The sequence below is a fragment of the Grampus griseus genome (assembly GCF_964374135.1).
Source record: "Grampus griseus genome assembly, chromosome: 17".
Lineage (NCBI taxonomy): Eukaryota > Metazoa > Chordata > Mammalia > Artiodactyla > Delphinidae > Grampus > Grampus griseus.
Genome location: NC_139011.1, coordinates 21,415,256 through 21,435,575, shown reverse-complemented (window position 1 = coordinate 21,435,575; position 20,320 = coordinate 21,415,256). Strand labels below are relative to the sequence as shown.

The following is a 20,320-nucleotide window of genomic DNA, read 5'->3' as shown; positions in this document are numbered from 1 at the left end:
TTCTTTTAGATTCCACGGGTAAGTGATATCATACAGTATTTGTCTTTCTCTGACACTTATTTCACTTAGTATAATGCCCTCAAGGTCCATCCATGTTATGGCAAGCAGCAGGATTTCCTCCTTCTCATGACTGAATAATATTCCACTGTGTGTGTTGTGTATTTACCACATTTTCTTTACCCATTTATTGACAAACACTTAAGTTGTTTTCATATCTTGGCTTATTCTTTGATGATAGCCATTCTAGCTGTTGTGAGGTGATATCTCATCGTGGTTTTGATTTACATTTCCCTGATAGTTACAGATGCTGAACACCTTTTTATGTACCTTTGGCCATTTGTATGTCTTTTTTGAAAAAAATGTCCATTCAGTTCCTCTGTCCTTTTTTAAAAAAAAATTTTTTTTGCCCTTGAGTTGTATCAGTGCTTTGTATAATTTGAATATTAACCTCTTATCAAATAGATGATTTACAAATATTTTCTCCCATTCTGTAGGTTGCCTTTTCACTTTTTTGATGGTTTCCTTTGTGCAGAAGGTTTTTTCTTTGATGTAGTCTCACTTATTTTTGCTTTTGGTGTCAAATCCAAAAAATCATTTCCAAGACCAATGTCGAGGAGTTTATACTCTATGTTTTCTTCTAGGAGTTTCACAGTTTGAAGTCTTACATTCAAGTCATTAATCCATTTTGAGTTAATTTTTGTGTATGGTATAAGATAGGGGTCCATTTTCATTCTTTTGCAGGTGCTACCCAATTATCCCAATGCCATTTATTGAGACTATCCTTTCCCTATTGAGTATTCTTGGTGCCTTTGTTGTAAATCAAATGACTGTATATGAGTGGGTTTATCTCTGATCTCCCTGTTCTAGTTCATTGATCTGTGCATCTGTTTTCATGTCAACCCTGTGCTGTTTTAATTACTAGAGCTCTGTAATATAGTTTGAAATCAGGAAGTGTGATGCCTCCAGCTTTGCTCTTTCTCAAAACTGCTTTGGCTATTCAGGGTCTTTTGTCATTCCATACAAATTTTAGGATTGTTTTATTTCTGTTGGAATTTTGATAAGGATTACATTGAATCTGTATTTTGCATTGGGTAGTATGGATATTTAACAATATTCTTCTAATTCATATGCTCAGAGTATCTTTCCATTTTTCATGTCTTCTTCAATTTCTTTCATCAGTATTGTATAGTTTTCAATGTATAGGTCTTTCACCTCCTTGGTAAAATTTATTCCTAGGTATTTTATTCTTTTTGATGCAATTGTAAATCAGATTGTTTTCTTAATTTCTCATTCCAATAGTTCATTGTTAGTGTGTTGAAACACAGCTGATTTTGTATCCTGCAACTTTACTAAATTTGTTTATTCTAACAATTTTTTGGGGGGAGAATCTGTAGGGTTTTCTATATATAATATCATGTCACCTGTAAATAGATAAAACTTTACTTCTTATTTTGATTTGGATGCCTTTTCTTTCCTTTTCTTGCCTAAATGCCCTGGGTAGGACTTCTAGTACTATTTTTAATAAAAGTTTAAAGAGGGCTTCCCTGGTGCCACAGTGGTTAAGAATCCGCCTGCCAATGTGGGGGACACGGGTTCAAGCCCTGGTCTGGGAAGATCCCACATGCTGTGGAGCATCTAAGCCCATGTGCCACAACTACTGAGCCTGCGCTCTAGAGCCCCCGAGCCACAACTACTGAGCCTGCGCACTGCAACTGCTGAAGCCCACACGCCTAGAGCCCGTGCTCTGCAACAGGAGAAGCCACCGCAATGAGAAGCCCGCACAGTGAAGAGTAGCCCCCATTAGCCACAACTAGAGAAAGCCCATGCACAGCAACGAAGACCCAATGCAGCCAAAAATAAAATAAAAATAAATTTTTTTAAAAAAAGAGGGCTTCTCTGGTGGTGCAGCAGTTAAGAATCCACCTGCCAATGCAGGGGGCATGGGTTCGAGACCTGGTCCGGGAAGATCCCACATGCTGCAGAGCAACTAAGCCCATGTGCCACAACTACTGAGCCTGCGCTCTAGAGCCCATGAGCCACAACTACTGAAGCCCATGTGCCTAGAGCCTGTGCTCTGCAACAAGAGAAGCCACTGCAATGAGAAGCCTGGCCATTGCAACGAAGAGTAGCCCCTGCTCACTGCAACTAGAGAAAGCCCGCGCATGGTAATGAAGACCCAATGCAGGAAGGAAGGAGGGAGGGAGGGAGGGAGGAAGGAAGGAAAAAGGAGGGAAGGAAAGAAGGAAAAAGGAAGGAAGGGAAGTAAGTAAAGGAAGGAAGTAAAGTAAGTAAAGGAAGGAAGTAAAGTAAGTTAAGTAAGCAAAGTAAGTAAGTTAAGTAAGTAAGTAATTAAAGTAAGGGCATTCTTGCTTTGTTCCTGATCTTAGAGAAAAAAGTTTCCAGCCTTTCACCATTTAGTATGATGTTAGCTGTGGGCTTGTCATATATGGCCTTTATTGTGTTGAGGTACATTGTCTCTATAGCCATTTTGTTGAGAGTTTTTATAGTGAAAGATGTTGAATTTTGTCAAATGCATCCTCTGCATCTATTGATTTTTATCCTTTTGTTAATGAAGTGTATCACATTAATTGATTTGCAGATGTGGATCCATCCTTACGTCCCTGGATAAATCTCACTTGATTATGGCATATGATCCTTTTAATATGCTGTTATAATCAGTTTGCTAATATTTTGTTGAGGATTTTTGTGTTTATGTTTCTCAGGGTTATTGGTCTATAGTTTTCTTATAGTATCCTTGTCTGGTTTTGGTATCAGGGTAATGCTGGCCTGGTAAGATGAATTTGCATGTGTTCCCTCCTCTTCTATTTTTTGGAAAGGTTGAGAAAGATTGGTTTTAATTCCTCTTCAAATGTTTGGTGGAATTCACCAGTGAATCTATTTGCTCCTGGGCTTTTTTTGTTATTGGATGGTTTTTGATTACTGACTCAATCTCACCACTCATGATTTTTCTGTTCAGATTTTCTATTTATTCATAATTCAGTCTTGGTAGGTTGTAGAAATTTATCTACTATTCTAAGTTGGCATGTATTTATTATTCATAATATTCTCTTATAATACTTTGTATTTCTGTGTTATCAATTGTAATATCTCCCCTTTCATTTCTAATATTATTTCTAATAAGTTCTTTATTAGTTAGCCTGCCTAAAGGTTTGTCTATTTTATTTATCTTTTCAAAAAACAGCTCTTAAGTTCATTGATTTTTTTCCTAATGTCTTTTTTAGTTTCTATTTCATTGATTTCCACTTGAATTTGTTATTTCCTTCCTTCTACTAAACTTACATTTAGTTTTTTCTTTTTTATAGTTCCTTAATGTGTAAAGTTAGGTTGGCTATTTGAGATCTTTCTTTTTTCTTTTTTTTAAAAATTAATTAATTTATTTGTATTTAGTTTTGGCTGTGTTGGGTCTTTGTTGCTGTGCGCAGGCTTTCTCTAGTTGCAGAGAGTGAGGACTACTCTTTGTTGCAGTGTGCAGGCTTTGCATTGTCATGGCTTCTCTTGGTGAAGAGCATGGGCTCTAGGCATGTGGGCTTCAGTAGTTGTGGCACATGGGCTCAGTAGTTGTGGCGCACAGGCTTAGTTGCTCCGCAGCGTGTGGGATCTTCCTGGGCCAGGGATCGAACCCGTGTCCCCTGCATTGGCAGGCAGATTCTTAACCACTGCGCCACCAGGGAAGCCCTTTCTTTTTTCTTTATGTAAGTGTTTACTGCTGTAAAATTCCCTCTTATAACTGCTTCTGCTGCATCCTGTAAGTTTTGGTATGTTGTATTTCCAATTTTTATTTGCCCCAAGATATTTTTGATTTCTCTTTCAATTTCTTTTTCAACCCATTGATTGCTTAGGAGCATTTTGCTTTATCTCCACGTATTTGTGCATATTGTAGTTTTCCTCTTGTAATGGATTTCTAGTTTCATGCCACTGTGGTCAGAAAAGATGATTGATATGATTTCAGTCTTCTTAAATTTATTGACTTGTTTAATGGCCTAATATATAGCTATCCTTGAAGAATGTTCCATGTGTATTTGAGAAGAATGTGTATTCTGCTTTTGGATGGAATGTTCTGTAAATGTCTAAGTCCATCTGGTCTAATGTATAGCTTAAGTCCAATGTTTCATTTTTGAATTTTGGTCTAGATGATCTATCCAATGTTGAATGTGGGGTACTAAAGCTCCCTACTATTACTGTCTCTTTCTCCCTTCAGAGATGTTTATATTTGCTATATAGCAATATATATATTTGGGTGCTTTGATGTTGGGTATATGTGTATTTATGATTGCTATATCTTCTTGATGAATCGAGCCCCTTTATCCTTATATTTTGACCTTCTTCGTCTCTTATTAATGTTTTTGGCTTAAAGTCTATTGTGTTTGATACAAGTGTAGCTACCCCCACATACTTTTTGTTTCCACTGGCAAGGAATATATTTTTCCATCCCTTCACTCTGAGCCTATGTGTGTCCTTAAACCTGAAGTGAGTCTCTTGTAGGCAGCATATAGTGGGGTCTTGATTTTAATCCATCCAGCCATTCTGGGTCTTTTCATTGGTGAATTCAACCCACACATATTTAGACTTATTACCGATACGTAAGGACTTAACTAATGCAGTCTTATTAATAGTTCTCTGTTTGTTTTATATTTCCATTGTTTATTTTTAACCTCTGTTTCTGGCTACCTTTATAAATTGGTGATTTTTTATGATAGTATATTCTGTTTCCCCTTTCTGTATCTTTTGTGCTTTTACTATAGGTTTTTGCCTTGTGGTTATTATGATGCTTACATAAGATATCTGATAGATAAAACAGTCTATTTTAAGCTGATAGCAACTTCAATTTTCAACAAGACCTTCCCCCTTTTACTTTCCCTCTTTTAAGATTTTGATGCATTATTTACTTTTTATATTGAGTATTCATTAACAAATTATAGTAGCTATAATTTTTTTTTTTTTTTTTTTTTTTTGCGGTACGCGGGCCTCTCACTGCTGTGGCCCCTCCCGCCGCGGAGCACAGGCTCCGGACGCGCAGGATCAGCGGCCACGGCTCACGGGCCCAGCCGCTCCGCGGCACGCGGGATCCTCCCGGACTGGGGCACGAACCCGCGTCCCCTGCACCGGCAGGCGGACTCCCAACCACTGCGCCACCAGGGAAGCCCTATAATTATTTTTAATACTGTTTTCTTTTGATGTTTATACTGTAGTTAAGTGGTTAACACACCATCCTACTACAGAATTAGTTTTTTAAGTTTGAATATTTACTTTTACCCGTATGCTGTATACTTTTGTATGCTTTCATGTTACTAATTGGCATCTTTAAATTTCAGCTTGAAAAAACCCCTTTTAGCATGTCTTGCAAAGTAGGTCTAGTGGTGATGAACTCCTTCAGATTTCGTTTTTCTGCTCTAGGAAAATCTTTATGTCTCCTTCGTATCTATATCTGAAGGATAACTTTGCTGGATGGAATATTTTGGGCTGGCAATTTTTTTCTTTCAACACTTTGAATATATTATTGCTTCTCTCCTGACCTAGAGTTTTAGCTGAGAAATCTGCTGAGAGCAGGCCTAATGGGACTTTCTTTATAGGTTACTATCTTTTTTACCTTGGCTGTTAGGATTATCTCTTTTTTGTGGTACGCGGGCCTCTCACTGTTGTGGCCTCTCCCGTTGCGGAGCACAGGCTCCGGACGCGCAGGCTCAGCGGCCATGGCTCACGGGCCTAACCGCTCCGCGGCATGTGGGATCTTCCCGGACCGGGGCACGAACCCGTGTCCCCTGCATCGGCAGGCGGACTCTCAACCACTGCGCCACCAGGGAAGCCCCATCTCTTTATTTTTGATTTTTGACAGGTTCATTATAATGTGTCTTGGATAAGGTTTTATTTGCACTGAGATAACAGCGTTATATTAGCTTTGTGAACTTGGATGTATAATTCTCTCCCCAGGTTTGGAAAGTTCTCAGCTATTATTTCTTTATTTTAAATTGAAGTATAATTGACATATATCTTTGTATTAGTTTCAGGTGTACAACATAATGATTTGATATTTGTATATATTGCAAAATGATCACCACAAGTTAACATCTGTCACCATATGCAGTTACAAATTTTTTTCTTGTGATGAGAACTTTTAAGATATACTCTCTTAGCAACTTTCAATTATGCGATACAGTATTAACAACTATAGTCACCGTGCTGTACGTTACATCCCCATGACTTATTTATTTTATAACTCAAAGTTTGTACATTTTGACCTCCTTCACCCATTTTACCAACCCCTCCCCTCCACCTACCTCTGGCAACCACTAATCTGTTCCCTGTATCTGTGAATTTGAGGGGTTTTGTTTGCTTATCTGTTTAGATTCCACATATAAGTGATGTCACATGGTATTTGATTTTCTCTGACTTATTTCATTTAGCATAATGTTCTCAAGTTCCATCCGTGTTTTCGCAAATGGAGAAATTTCATGTCATTTGTTTTTTTATGGCAGAATAATATTCCACTGTGTGTGTTTGTGTATAAAATATACATGTACACACCATATCTTCTTTATCTATTCATCCATCATAGACACTTAGGTTGTTCCCATATGTTGGCTATTGTAAATAGTGCTGCAGTGAATTTGGAAATGTGTATCTTCTTGAGTTAATGTTTTCGATTTCTTCACATAAATAAATACCCAGAGGCAGACTTGCTGGATCATATGGAAACTCTGTTTTTAATTTTCTTAGGAACCTCCATACTGTTTTTCATAGTGGCTGCACCAATTCACATTCTCACTAACAGTGTACAAAGTATTCCCTTTTCTCCACATCTTCACCAACATTTGTTATTTCTTGTCTTTTTGATAATAGCCATTCTGACAGGTGTGAGGTGGTATCTCACTGTGGTTTTGATTTTCATTCCCCTGATCATTAGTGATGATGAGCATATTTTCATGTACCTGTTGGCCATCTGTATTTCTTTTTTGGAAAAATGTCTACTCAGACACTCTGCCCATTTTTAAATTAGATTGTTTGTTTTGATATTGAGTTGTATGATTTCTTCATGTTTCAGATATTAATCCCTTATCAGATATATATTTTGCAAATATTTTCTCCCATTCTTTTTGTTTTCTTTTCATTTTGTTGATGGTTTCCTTTGCTGTGCAGAAGGCTTTTGATTTGATGTAGTCCTCCTTGTTAGTATTGCTTGTTGCCTTTGCTTTTAAGGTCAGCTCTAAAAAATCTTAGCCAAGGCTGATGTCAAGGTGCTTATCACCTATGTTTTCTTCCAGGAGTTTTATGGTTTCAGGTCTTACACTCAAACTTTAATTGATTTATAGTTAATTATCATGTAATTTCCAGCTTCATTCTTTTGCATGTGGTTGTTCAGTTTTCCCAATACCATTTTTGAAGACACTGTCCTTTCCCAATTGTATATTCTTGGCTCCTTTGTCATAAGTTAATTGGCCATATATGCATGGGTTTAATTTTGGGCTCTCTATCCTGTTCCATTGATCTATGTGTCTGTTGTTATGACAATACCATACTGCTTTGATTACTATAGCTTTGTAATATAGTTTGAAATCACAGAGTGTGATGCCTCCAGCTTTATTCTTTATCAAGATTGCTTTGGCTTTTCAAGGTTTTTGTGGTTCCATGCAAATTTTAGGATTGTTTGTTCTATTTCTGTTAAAAAAAAAAAGCAGCAGAATTTTGATAGGGATTGCATTGAATCTGTAGATTGCTTTGGGTAGTATGGACATTTTAACTATTAATTATTCCAATCCATGAGCATGAAATATCTTTCCATTTATTTATGCAAGCGGGGTATTGAAGTCCCTACCTTTATTGTTTTGCTGTCTATTTCTCCTTTTAGTTCAATTAATTTGTCTTATATATTTAGGTACTCCTATCTTGGGTGCATAAATATTTACAAATGTTTTGTCTTCTTGTTGGATTGACCTCTGTCATTATGTAATGTCCTTTTTGTCTCTTAATGAAGTGTTTATTTTAAAGTCTATTTTGTCTGATCTAAGTATAGCTATCTCAGCTTTATTCTGGTTTCCATTTGCATGGAATATCTTTTCCCATCCCTTTACTTTTAGTCTGTGTGTGTCCTTATATCTGGAGTCTCCTATAGGCACTGTAGAGATAGGGTGGCTGAATGGATTTAAAAAAAAAAGAGAGAGACCTATTTCTTTTTACTGGAGAATTTAGTCCATTTACATTTGAAGAAATTATTGATATGTGTGTGTTTATTGTGTGGTAATTGTTTTCTGTTTTGTAGTTCCTCTGTTCCTTTCTTTTTCTCTTGTTCTCTTCCTTTGTGGTTTGATTTTCTTTAGTAGTATTCTTCAATTCCTTTCTCTTTATCTTTTTTGTATCTGCTATAGACTTTTGCTTTGTGGTTACCATGAGCCTTACATATAACAGCTTATATCTATAGCAGTCTATTTTAATTTGATAACAAGTTTGAGTGCATTCTAAAAGCTCTACATTTTTATTGTCTCCCCCACCTCCAAATTTTGTATTTTTGATGTCACATTTTACATCTTTTTATCTTTTGTATCCCTTAATTATTGTAGTTATAATTGTTTTTTTACTAAAACTTTTGTCTTTTAACCTTCACTACTAGGTTAGGAAATTTTTCAGCCATTACTTCTCCAAATACATTTTCTGTCACTTTTTCTTTCTCTTCCCTACTGAGACCTCTATAATACAAACGTTGGTCTGCTTGATGTTGTCCCATAAGTCCCTTAAACTACCTTCATTTATTTTTTCTTTTTTTTTTCCTGCTCTGTTAATGTACTATAGTCTAGTACATTTTTTCCAGTTCAGTTATTGTATTCTTCATTAATATGACTTATGTTTGGTACCTTTTTTTTTTTTTTTTTTGCGGTACGCAGGCCTCTCACTATTGTGGCCTCTTCCGTTGCGGAGCACAGGCTCCAGACGCGCAGGCTCAGCGGCCATGGCTCACGGGCCCAGCCGCTCCGTGGCATGTGGGATATTCCCGGACCGGGGCATGAACTCGCATCCTCTGCATCGGCAGCATTAGCAGGCGGACTCTCAACCACTGCGCCACCAGGGAAGCCCTTTGGTACTTTTTTATACAGGATTTTGTCTTTTTTTTTTTTTTTTTTTTTGAAGTTCTCACTGGGTTCATCCATTCTTCTCCTGAGTTCAGTGAGCACCTTTATGACCATTACTTTAAACTCTTTATCAGATAAATCACTTATTTTTGTCTCATTAAGGATATTTTCCTGAGATTTTATCTTGTTCTTTCATTTGGAACATAGTTCTCTTTTTCTTCATTTTCCTTGACTTTCTGTGTTGGTTTCTGTGCATTAGGTAGAAGAGTCACTTCTCCTAGTCTTGAAGGAGTGGCCTCATGTAGGACAGGAACCTTATCATTTAACCCTGTTTAGCTCTTTGTTGTCTTTCAAACTTTTGTGATTGTCCAAGAAGATTTATTTTTAGTGGCTCCCAGTAGTTGAGAGTGTGCCAAGACCTGTAAGTGTCCCAAAGAGGAGAATCTCAGTCAGCATCTGGATTTAGGCTGACTGGAAGCCAGAAACTCAGGCAGCAGCTTTTAAAGTATTCAAATGTATACAGTCCAGCGGGACCAGGTTAGGGAAGTTTTCAGCCATGACTTCTTTGAACAAGCTTTCTGCCTCTCTCTCTCTCTCTCTTCTTTTTTGGGACCCCTATCATATGTATATTGATCCTCTTAATGATTTCCCGTAAGTCCCTCACACTATTGTCTCTCTTTCTCTTTCTGTTCCCCAGCCCGGATGAATTCTACTCCCTGGATTTGAGTTAGCTGATCCTTCTGCTTGACTAGTCTGCTGTTGAACCCCTCTATTGAATTTTTCAGTACAGTTATTGTATTCGTACACTCTGTGATTCCTATTTGGTACTTTAAAATATTTTTTCTCTTTATGGAAATTCTCACTTTGTTCATGCAATGTTTTCCTGACTTCAGTGAACATCTATATATTATTTTGAAATGTCTATTGGGTCATCACTTATATCTGTTTCATTAGGATCTGTTTCTGGATATTTGTCTTGTTCTTTTGTTTGTAACGTATTTCTCTGTTGCTTCATTTTCTTTGACTGTGTTGGTGTCTGTGCTTAGACAGAACAGTCACCTCTCCCAGTCCTGACAAAGTGGTCTTGTGTAAGAGATGAGCCTCAGCAGTAAGCCTAGCCCTTGCTCCTAGTTGTTTCTCAAGCCTTTGTGATTGTCCAGGCTGCTTTCTTTGTTCCTACTGGCTCTCAGTAGTTGAGGGTGTACCCAGATATGACAATGTCCCAAAGGGAAGGACTGCAATCAGCACATAGATACAGGCTGGTTGGAAGCTGGACCTTTAGGCAGCAGCTGGTTAAAGTATTTAGACCTTCCAGGTGGGTGTTTTGCCTGCTCCCTCTGATTTGGGCCTGGGTCTATGGCAGTGGGGTGTGTGTGCGCGTGTGCGTGCTTCTGAGTCTAAGCTAAGAACTCCTTTGTTGTTTGCTACAGTTCTGTGGGACTTGTGAATGTCAACTTGTGAACCCTGTTGGCTCTCAGAGTCAGGTGATCCAAGGGTCTTTCCCTCAGGCAGCAGCCGTAAAAGCTGGGGCATAAGACACTTGTGAAAGCTCTTTTCAGGGATATACTGGTGACTTGAAGCAAGCTAGAGGGAGAGAGCGGGGGGAGGCGTCTGCTGGTTTCCCTAGTCTGAGGAGGATTGCAGTCAGCCCCTGTAAGTGTGCTCAATTAGAAACCTGACCCTTAGGAATCAGCTTTTTTTTTTTTTTTTTTTTTTCCGGTACGCAGGCCCTCACTGCTGTGGCCTCTCCCGTTGCGGAGCACAGGCTCCGGATGCGCAGGCTCAGCAGCCATGGCTCACGGGCCCAGCCGCTCCGTGGCATGTGGGATCTTCCTGGACTGGGGCACGAACCCGTGTCCCCTGCATCGGCAGGCGGACTCTCAACCACTGCGCCACCAGGAAAGCCCAGGAATCAGCTTTTAAAGTACACAAATAAGAGCCTTTCTTTGCTCCCTTTGCATTGAACCCTGGGAGGATAGCTGTGGCGAGTGCTCGCACACCTGTTAAAAACGTTTGCTAGTCTTGTGGGTCTCCTGGATGCAAGCCCCATTGGCTTTTAGAATTAGGTATTTTGGGAGCCTGTCCCTTGGGTGGGGTCTTAAGAGTTGTGGTGGTGAATGTGGGGTCCAAGTCCTCCACTCTTCAGGGAGAAGTTGGAATTGGAGTTCTCTCCTGATTATATATTGCTGTGCTGGGGGTGAGGTTTATGTCAAGCACGTCTCAGCCTTTCCTACCCACTTTGACGTGGGTATGCTCTGGTTTTACCCAATGTATAGGAGTCGCTTAGGGTTTCTGGATTTCTTTCAAAGGAAACTGCTCCATGTGCAGCTGTACATTTGGTATGTCCATGGGAGGAGGGGAGTTCAGGAGCCTCCTATGTCACCATCTTTGCAGCCAGGATTGCTCATGTCATAGGGCACTGAAGGCAGAAGGAAGGTAATGTGCTGAAAGGGAGGGAATGTTCAGAGAGAGACCATCTCCTAGGTTCCTTCTGGCATCTTACTCAGATTCCCTAGTGTTTACAAAGACCTTTAGTCTCTTCACAATCCTTTCTTGCATCCCACTCTTTCAGATTCATATCTTGAAAACTCCATTTTCTAATATGAATCCCTTGCTTTAAACATTTTTACAACCGCCACAATTTACTGAGTGCCCACTTTTAGGGACCCTTCGCCAATACTCTGCAAGTTCTGTACCAACCACCCAGATTGATGGTTGAGGAAATGGGAGTCTCAAGGCAACCCTGGGCTATTTAACTGTAAATACCAGTTTACTTTTCACTTGACGGATTTTTCTCAAATTCTGCGACTGGTGGCAGCATGTCAGGCATTACTCCAAACCACACAGTAAATAAGATATGCCTTGCAGGCGCACTAATGTTGACTCAGATTGTTGTGGGAGATCTATTACTTTATTTCCTTCCATCCATTCAGTTATTTTGTATTCAGTGGGCATTAGCAATCCAGAAAAACATTCTGCAGGAAATAGGACCCAGACATCCAGTATTTTCTAAAGCTCCTCAGGTGACCACAAAGGGCAGCGAGGTTGAGAACCTCTGCTTGTATACGATCTGGCCCAGATAGAGAATAAAGCTTCTTGGGCTTTAGGCTCCATAATCAAATTAAGATTTTGAAGCTGAGTTTCTACACCCCTGGCCCATGGCTCTACTGCACCCCCCCTTTTTAAAAATTAATTAATTTTTGGCTGTGCTGGGTCTTTGTTGCTGCATGCGGGCTTTCTCTAGCTGCGGTGAGCGGGGTCGACTCTTCCGTTGTGGTGCATGTGCTTCTCATTGCAGTGGCTTCTCTTGTTGCGGAGCATGGGCTCTAGGCACACGAGCTCAGTAGTTGTGGCACGTGGGCTCTAGAGTACAGGTTCAGCAGTTGTGGCGCACGGGCTTAGGAGCTCCGCGGCACGTGGGATCTTCCCGGAGCAGGGCTTGAACCTGTGTCCCCTGAATCGGCAGGTGAACCACTGTGCCACCAGGAAAGCCCTACTGCACCCTTTTTGTTAGCTCTAAGTTGAGGAAGGAAGTCAAGGGGCAGGATTCCACTCTCACATCTCTACCTAGGCTTTTTAGTCCCAAGTTGAATACTCATGGTTCTGCTATACCTGATAATAAAACCATTACCACCCTGAGTTATCTTTCAAATCTTAGCAAAAGCTTTTTCTCGTTGGACTATCTGCAGGTACTTTGGCATGCTGTATTCTAGGCTCCCATGACTTACATATTAGGCTGCAATTCTTTACTAGGCTGTCTTGACCACAGGTGGTGAGCCTCAAATTAAAGCATCTTCGGGTTGAGGCTAATTGGTGTTTAGTAAACATTGGTTTTTCTATTATAAACAGTATTAAACTATTTATGCGGAAGATACAGCACGGCTTACTTAAACCATAAAGTCTTGAATGTCTTAAAGCTCACAGCTGGTGGCAGGACAAGTCAGATGCTTGAATGCAAAGGTGCATACATTCCAAGTTACCTACCGAAAGCCCTGGCTAAGGTAGGCTTCTCAGATGGCCCCAGAAAATCTCCAGGACGTTGCCCATGGGCTACAATTGTTTAGGGCGCCAAGAACCATAGGCATGTCGTAATTTGTTATGTACTTAGCAGTTACAGGCCTGATCTATGCCCCAGAGATTCCTCAGTACCAGCCATTGTAACGATTTGTTTTTTACTCTAAGACCTCTTGAAAAGTTCACTTACTATTTGTATGGATAATTATTCAAGATAGGGCAAAAAAGATGAAGCGATGTTTTCTTGGGGAGTGCCACCAACTGAATACCAATACCTCAAAATTTACAGCTTATAACACAACTTTTATTAGAAAAGTTATACATAACATAGCATCAACTATTTTCAAGAACAATATTAAACCTGATAAGCAACAAAAACCAGACTAACAAAATGTGTAACAAGAAACTAATGACCTTTCTATAATCATTCAATTATCTACAATGTCTTTATACAAAGGGAGAAAAAACCATGGTTTACAGGCACATCATATTGAAAATAAAGCGGCAACAGCAATTTTATACAATTACCATTCTCAAGAAACTGAATCATCAAAACAGTAATTACGAGTTCACAAATTTAAAACATCTCACATAATTTAAAATTATTGGGTATACACTGAAGTCTGAGTGATTTTTGTTTTCCACAAAAGTGCCAACACTTAAAAGCTAGAACTTTTCAGTGTGTAATTTTGCCCTAAAATGTTAAGACATGTATTGATAATCGTAACAGTCACATAATTCCTGGTGCTATCTGATCTGTTAATATTAAAGCCTTTATTTGGATGTGTTTTTCTTCACTTAAATTATAGGAAACCGGATACTGGATTTCTGTTGCAAAGCTATTAGAGTTCCAAACACAGGAGTGTGCAAGCACTGGAAAAAATGATCAGTACTAAAACATAATAAATATCAGAGAAGCCATTAGTTTTTACAGCACTGTCTGCTTAAAGGTTAAGTCAACCAGTTGTACGATTTCCCATCAGTTTGTCCTTTCAGTTGGCATAGCAATTTCTATTTTCATGATCTGAATACTCAAATATATCCAAACATCTTTTTAAAACTTTGATTTATAGCTCCTGGAAAGTTATAAATGCTTTTTATATTCATTCTACGCTAAAAAGTCTATTTCTGCTCATTTTAGAGCCTCACTAAAACAAGAGATTTCAGGATAGTAAGATTCATTAAAAAGGTTCAAATGGAATGATTTACAAAAAATAGGGCACTTTAAACCAAGTCCTATTTTTTTGTAGCTGAAAGGGATTAGTTACAGTACAATTTCACACAACCCCATGATCAAGTGTGGAATTATACTTTAAAACCTAAGAGGATAATCTCTGCTTTGGGCACCATCCCTAAAGCACAATGGTTACGAAGAAGACTGCCCGGTGCTGGTGGGAAAAGACGATTCACACTATAGTTATTAACTGTCAGGCATTTTTTCCTGAAAAGTTCTCCTTTACAATGCATTAATGGAGAACTAAGATAAAAACCCTGACTTTCCACTGCTACTCAACAGTATTATATGCGCCAATATTGCACAAATCTGTTCTGGACTGTTAAAATAAACTTGGGGTACTTGTTTTCTCCATCAGAGCACAAACACCATACAAGCAGTTTCCCTTAATTGATAAATTTAAAATACCAGAAAACATGAAGAAAGAGGCAGGGACTTTGTACACACAAAAATCTAAATTTTCTTGAAGGGTTCTGAAGGGTTCTGTGTGCCCTACACATGGGGGCAATTTGTACACACTAGTGAAATGAACACTAGCTATAATGCTTCTAGCTGCTCAAATGATGTGGAACCTTGGTCCGGGGGTTGCAATGATATCGCTGTACGGTTCTTCCTGTGTCAGCTCAATAGCCTGCTGCTTTTTAAGAACCAGGAAGCTGTAGAACTTTGCTGCAGCCTGCTTTCTGTTCGTGTTTCGACACAACTCAAGCAAACTGATAGACTCAGCTCCAGTTTTAGCGAGAGCTCGCTGAAATGAAAGGAAGAATTAAATGAAAATAATCTACACAATGAAGTAGTAATTTTAAAAGGATACTACTTTTGGATACTGAAAAAAGTATACTGTATATTCTGTTGGGGGCTAGGAGTAGATTTTTGAACAGTACCAGGGTGTTTCTCACATTAAAAAAGGCAAGGGGGCAAAGTTAACATTTGTTGGGGCAACCTAATACAGATGATTCATTTTTTCTAATTAATAAAATCAGTTCATCTATCAATTTCATCTAGCACTTACAGTTCTGAAAACTGTCAACTCTCCTTTGAATTTATTTTAGGAGACCTGAGCACCTTGCCTGGTATTTCATAGACACTCAAGGTATCTCCTCTGTATCTGACACATTAAGGCCCAAGGATAAATGACACTGTACAATGATTTGACAAATTTAGTGATTCAACCCATTAAATTTGCTCAACCAAAAGTAAGAAAATGTGCACACACAAAGGAGCTCTGCTTTGCAGGGTAACCACGGGAAAGTGTTCACCTGGATGCTTTCCAGGCTTACTCTTAGCCCAACAGCTTATGTATTAAAATAGTTTAAGGTGTGGTTTTGCAAAAAGTTTCACAAAAGGTTTTCTGGTTAATTTTTTTTTTTTTTTTAAGGAAACACTGCCAAAAGCCTTTGATGCAATTTTTTCTCTAAGACTTTACCTGAAGACCATGAAGCATCTGCTGAGTCCTTTTGTTCCATCTTCTTTCCTCTTGATCCTGATCACCCCCTGAGGCATCTTCATCCTGAGTGAAAATGACCCCCACACAAAAACAAAAAACTGCCAAAACTGCTACAAAATGAAGCATTTCCGTATCTCCTGAAAGCTCTAAATTGTGTGCATTTTGACCAATGGAAAAATCACTTAGCATCTAGTTCGACATCCTTCTTAAATTACAAAAGAAAATCCTCTGTACCTGCAAGCAGTTAACTGAATATATGACTCTGTACTGGTCTATAAGTGTGTGATCTACACGGTCTGGTCCATGGACTATCGCTGGTTGGCGAGCTATGCATTACCGGCCCTTGCTAAGGTAAGAAACTTAAGCAAGGAAATAAACCAACTATGTCACTAAGCATACTGTTTATTTTAACTGAATGTATATTTATGTATATTTATGTATTTTTTTTGTAGCATGATTTTCTGGACGATGGTATTCCAGAAAATTCCTAATCTCACTATGGACCACTACCAAAGAGCCTGCAGGCTAGCAAAGATAAGTAAGTAATACTGTTCCATACAGTGTTTTAAAAGCAATGGGCTATAATTATAATATATATTTAACTGGAGTGGCGTGGCTGCCAGTCACCTGCCACCTACAAGACTGTCTTAAGTTGGCATGGGGCAACAGCTGAGATGCTTCCAGGCTATGCTGCAACTATCACCACATCCAAAGAACCAGGAGTTAATAACAGCTTAACATAGAAAGTATAATTTTAAATGCTAATTGAACACTAAGGCTGAGATACTCTAGCACACAGGCTGGAAGAGCTTCGGGGCTACATTCTGACTTTAAAACAGTATAAGGCTCATGTTAAGCACTAAATGGTTATGAAGTCTATGCTGGCATAAATTACAAACACGACCAGACGGTAATGAAAATTGGAAGAAACTTTAAAATATTTGACAGAACATCAAATAGAAGAATACACATTCTAATATACAACCTTAAAGATCCAGGAAAAGAGGGAAAGAAAAAACTTGAACAGCCAAAGCATGCCCCAGGACAAACCACTCCAGTCTAATGAAAAAGCAAAATCCACACAAATAGATTAGAGGCAGATGCTAATAGCTGACCACACAATAACAAAAGCAGCTCACAAACAATTCAGAAGTCAAGAAATCAGTGAAAGGGCAAGTCCCATGTCCTTGAAAAGCCCCCAAGGGACAAATGAGAGAGAACACAGCACATCTGAAGTTCTTAATGATGGTCTAGATCACTAAGAATTTGGCTAAGTTCTGCTTATATTCAAAATTTTTTCATCACTCTGATGCTCCACCACAATGAACTCAGCTCCAAGGTGAAAAATAGTAAGAGCTGGTTGAAGACTTTCGCTAAACCTAGAATGGGAATTTATTCATCAGATCTTTTTTTACAACGTTTTCTTACCTCCTCCTCTTCATCATCTTCTTTCTCCTTCTCTTTCTCCTTTTCTTTTTCTGGTAAAAGTTCTAACTCTGGAATTAATTGACAAATATTTGGAGGCTCTTCTGGGGGCAGCTCTACAGGAGGTATTTCCATCTGCTCTACCTGCTGAGGCTTAAAGCAATAAACATAAGGCAAGTTCAGATGCACATTTCCAGGGTAGCTTCTCTTAACTATGCAAACATGCATGTAGTTGCTGCAGTTTTCAAAATGGAAAGAAATACTTTATCTTCACACTTCCTCATAATCAATCAAAACCTGATTACACATCTTGTTCTTTTACTGTAAAGCCACAACATTAAAGTACTTTACAAAGGAAATTAATCCATTCATTATCTTAGAACAGAAGTGTTTTGTTTAATTCTATGTTAGGAATTTGCAAACAAGAAAAAACCCTCAACAACACTTTCTGTATTAGCATTTTAGGACTGAACAGAACCCACTGACTCCAGGGCAACGCAAAAAGGCTCGAACATTAATTAGCCTGGTACTGTCGACCATTGCTGTATAAGGGCTACTGCAACTCAGCCTGAGCTCGAAATAAGAGCCTTTGTGCTCTTCCAGCAGCAAATATTAGGAAGGAGGAGACTATTTTTCTGGGTCCATTTCTTGAATTTCTTTCTTCTTGGACTTAATACTAACAAACACATGAGAACATTAAAAGAGTGACAAGGGAACAACTACCCGGAGAGTGGTACTAGAGTAACCCACTAATTACTTGTTCCCGTTCCTGAACTCAAAAACGCTTTTTTTAACAACTCCTTACCATCCGAGGGCATAGAGAACTAGTTGTTAAAATTGGCAAAGAATATTCTTTTGCCAATGTCTTGATGATGGAGGCTGAACCAAGAGCCTAAGGTACCGAAAAGCCTCCCTTTGCCCAGAGTTAATTTATTCTATAGACTTAAGCTTGGGAAGCCTTAAACCAGACCACCTCCTTCCTTTATACTCAGGATAGGAACACGAAGTGAACTTAATGGTAGCCAGTCTAAATGAAGTAGCAAGACGTTGCTTTACCTTTTTTCAGCAACTGGATGAGTATATAAGAGAGCCTAAAACTGCTTAGTATTAAAGATATACAGGAATATTTATAAGGAATAAACCAGAACACGGAAGAGAATAGAGTCTAGGAATAAGCCTCTGCATATATGGTCAATTAATTTAGCACAAAGCAGCATACAATGAGGAAAGGACAATCTCTTCAATAAATGGTGTTGGGAAAACTGGACAGACACATGCAAAAGACTAAAATGGATTAACGACTTGAATCTAAGACCTGAAACCATAAAAATCCTAGAAGAAAACATTGGTCCTGACGACTTTGGATTTGACACCAAAGGCAAAAATAAACAAGTAGGACTTCATCAAACTAATATATCTGCAAATCAGGGATTAATATCCAAAATATATAAAGAATGCAACACAACTTAAGAGCAAAACAAACTGATTAAAATGGGCAGAGGATCTGAACAGACACTTTCCCGAAGACAGCAATACTGATGGCCAACAGGTACATGAAAAGGTGCTCAACATCTCTAATCAGGGGCACGTAAATAAGAACCACAATAAAGCATCACCCAAAAAACAGGAGATAACAAGTGTTGGCAAGGATGAGGAGAAAAGGGGAATCCTCTTGCACTGTTGGTGGGAATGTATATTGGTGCAGCCACTATTTATCCAAAGGAAATAAAATTGCTATCTGAAAAATATCTGCACTTCAATGTTCACTGCATTATTTATAATAGCTAAGCTATGGAAACAACCTAAGTATCCATCAACACATAAATGGATAAAGAAAATATGATATACGTGCACAACGAAATATCATTCACCGTAAGAAGGAAATTCTGCCTTTTGTGACAACATGGATGGACCCTGAAGGCATTATGCTAAGTGAAATAAATCAGAGAACGCTCAATCCTGCATGATAGATATATCACTTACATGTGGAATCTTAAGTATCTTAAAAAGCTCACACTCACAGAAGCAGAGAGTAGAATGGTGGTTACTAGAGAGTAGAATGGTGGTTACTAGGGGGTGGGGGAAACGAGTAGATACTGGTCACAGTCAGTCAGTTTTGGGGATCTAATACACAGTATGATGATTACACTTAACAATACAGGTGTCCCTCAGTATCTACAGGGGATTGGTTTCAGGATCCCCTGTGAATACTAAAATTTACAGATGCTCAAGTCTCGTACTGCAGACAGCTCTCAGTATACATCCATGGATAAGGAGGTTCAACTATATACTATGTACTTGAAAGGTGCTAAGAGTAGATCTTAAAAGTTCTCGTGACAAGAAAAAAATCTAATTCTGTGAGGTGATGGATGTTAACTGAACTTACCATGGTAATAATCATTATCTATTGCACACCCAAAACTAATACAATTTATATATGTCAATTATATCAATAAAACCAGAGAAAAAATGTTCCATTAGCAGGAAGTTTGTTTCATTTTACTCACAACGTACTTAACAGGTTCCATATGCTGCTTTACTTTTCTATCTAGACTGTCAGATTCACCGTGGGCTAATATGGGCTAATGTTTGAGAAGTAAAGTAAAAACCAGAACCAAGTTCAGAGTCAAGGAGTCCACATTAGCCAAGGATGCTCACTTTAGTCCACTGTGAAGCAGAGTCAGAAAAACTCCTAAGAACACCTCCCACTTACAGGACATTGTGTTTTGATCCTCAGCTGTCATTCTTTCTGGACCCATTCCTTACTATTTTCTGCCCAAACCAAGACACTTCAAAAGGTCTCCTTAAATAACACTTGCTGTTACTAAAACAGCAAGATCTAAAACATTGCCCGCACACCCACACCCCAAACATCTTGGAGAGCTGTGCTTACAGGGATCATGGGTTCTGGGTCCATCTGTCCCACTTTTCGCTTAACTCCCTGAGGTGGTGGTGGAGGCATGGCTGACTCATCCAGGTTTGTTCTGCTGGTCTCCATTGACTCCTGGAGGCGGCTTGGCTCTTCCAAAATGGGCTCATCTGCAATCGATCATATGAAGAGGGGACAACGGTCATACAGTCCTCAACATTCTAGAACCATTTAATACTAATATGCTAAGA

At 38.9% G+C, this 20,320-nt stretch overlaps 1 protein-coding gene across 1 annotated transcript in view; it reads right to left on the bottom strand.

Annotated features, from left to right (window-relative positions):
• Positions 1-13,376: 13,376 nt before the first annotated feature.
• The window catches only part of RAD21 (RAD21 cohesin complex component), a 28,067-nt gene continuing 21,123 nt past the window's right edge, over positions 13,377-20,320 (bottom strand). The window contains exons 11-14 of the mRNA XM_082674853.1: positions 20,094-20,239; positions 17,204-17,353; positions 15,755-15,838; positions 13,377-15,076 (exon numbers count right to left, since the gene is read on the bottom strand). Of these exons, the coding sequence (XP_082530979.1) occupies positions 14,885-15,076; positions 15,755-15,838; positions 17,204-17,353; positions 20,094-20,239 (572 nt within the window). The 3' untranslated portion in view covers positions 13,377-14,884. The remainder of the gene's footprint in view (positions 15,077-15,754; positions 15,839-17,203; positions 17,354-20,093; positions 20,240-20,320) is intronic.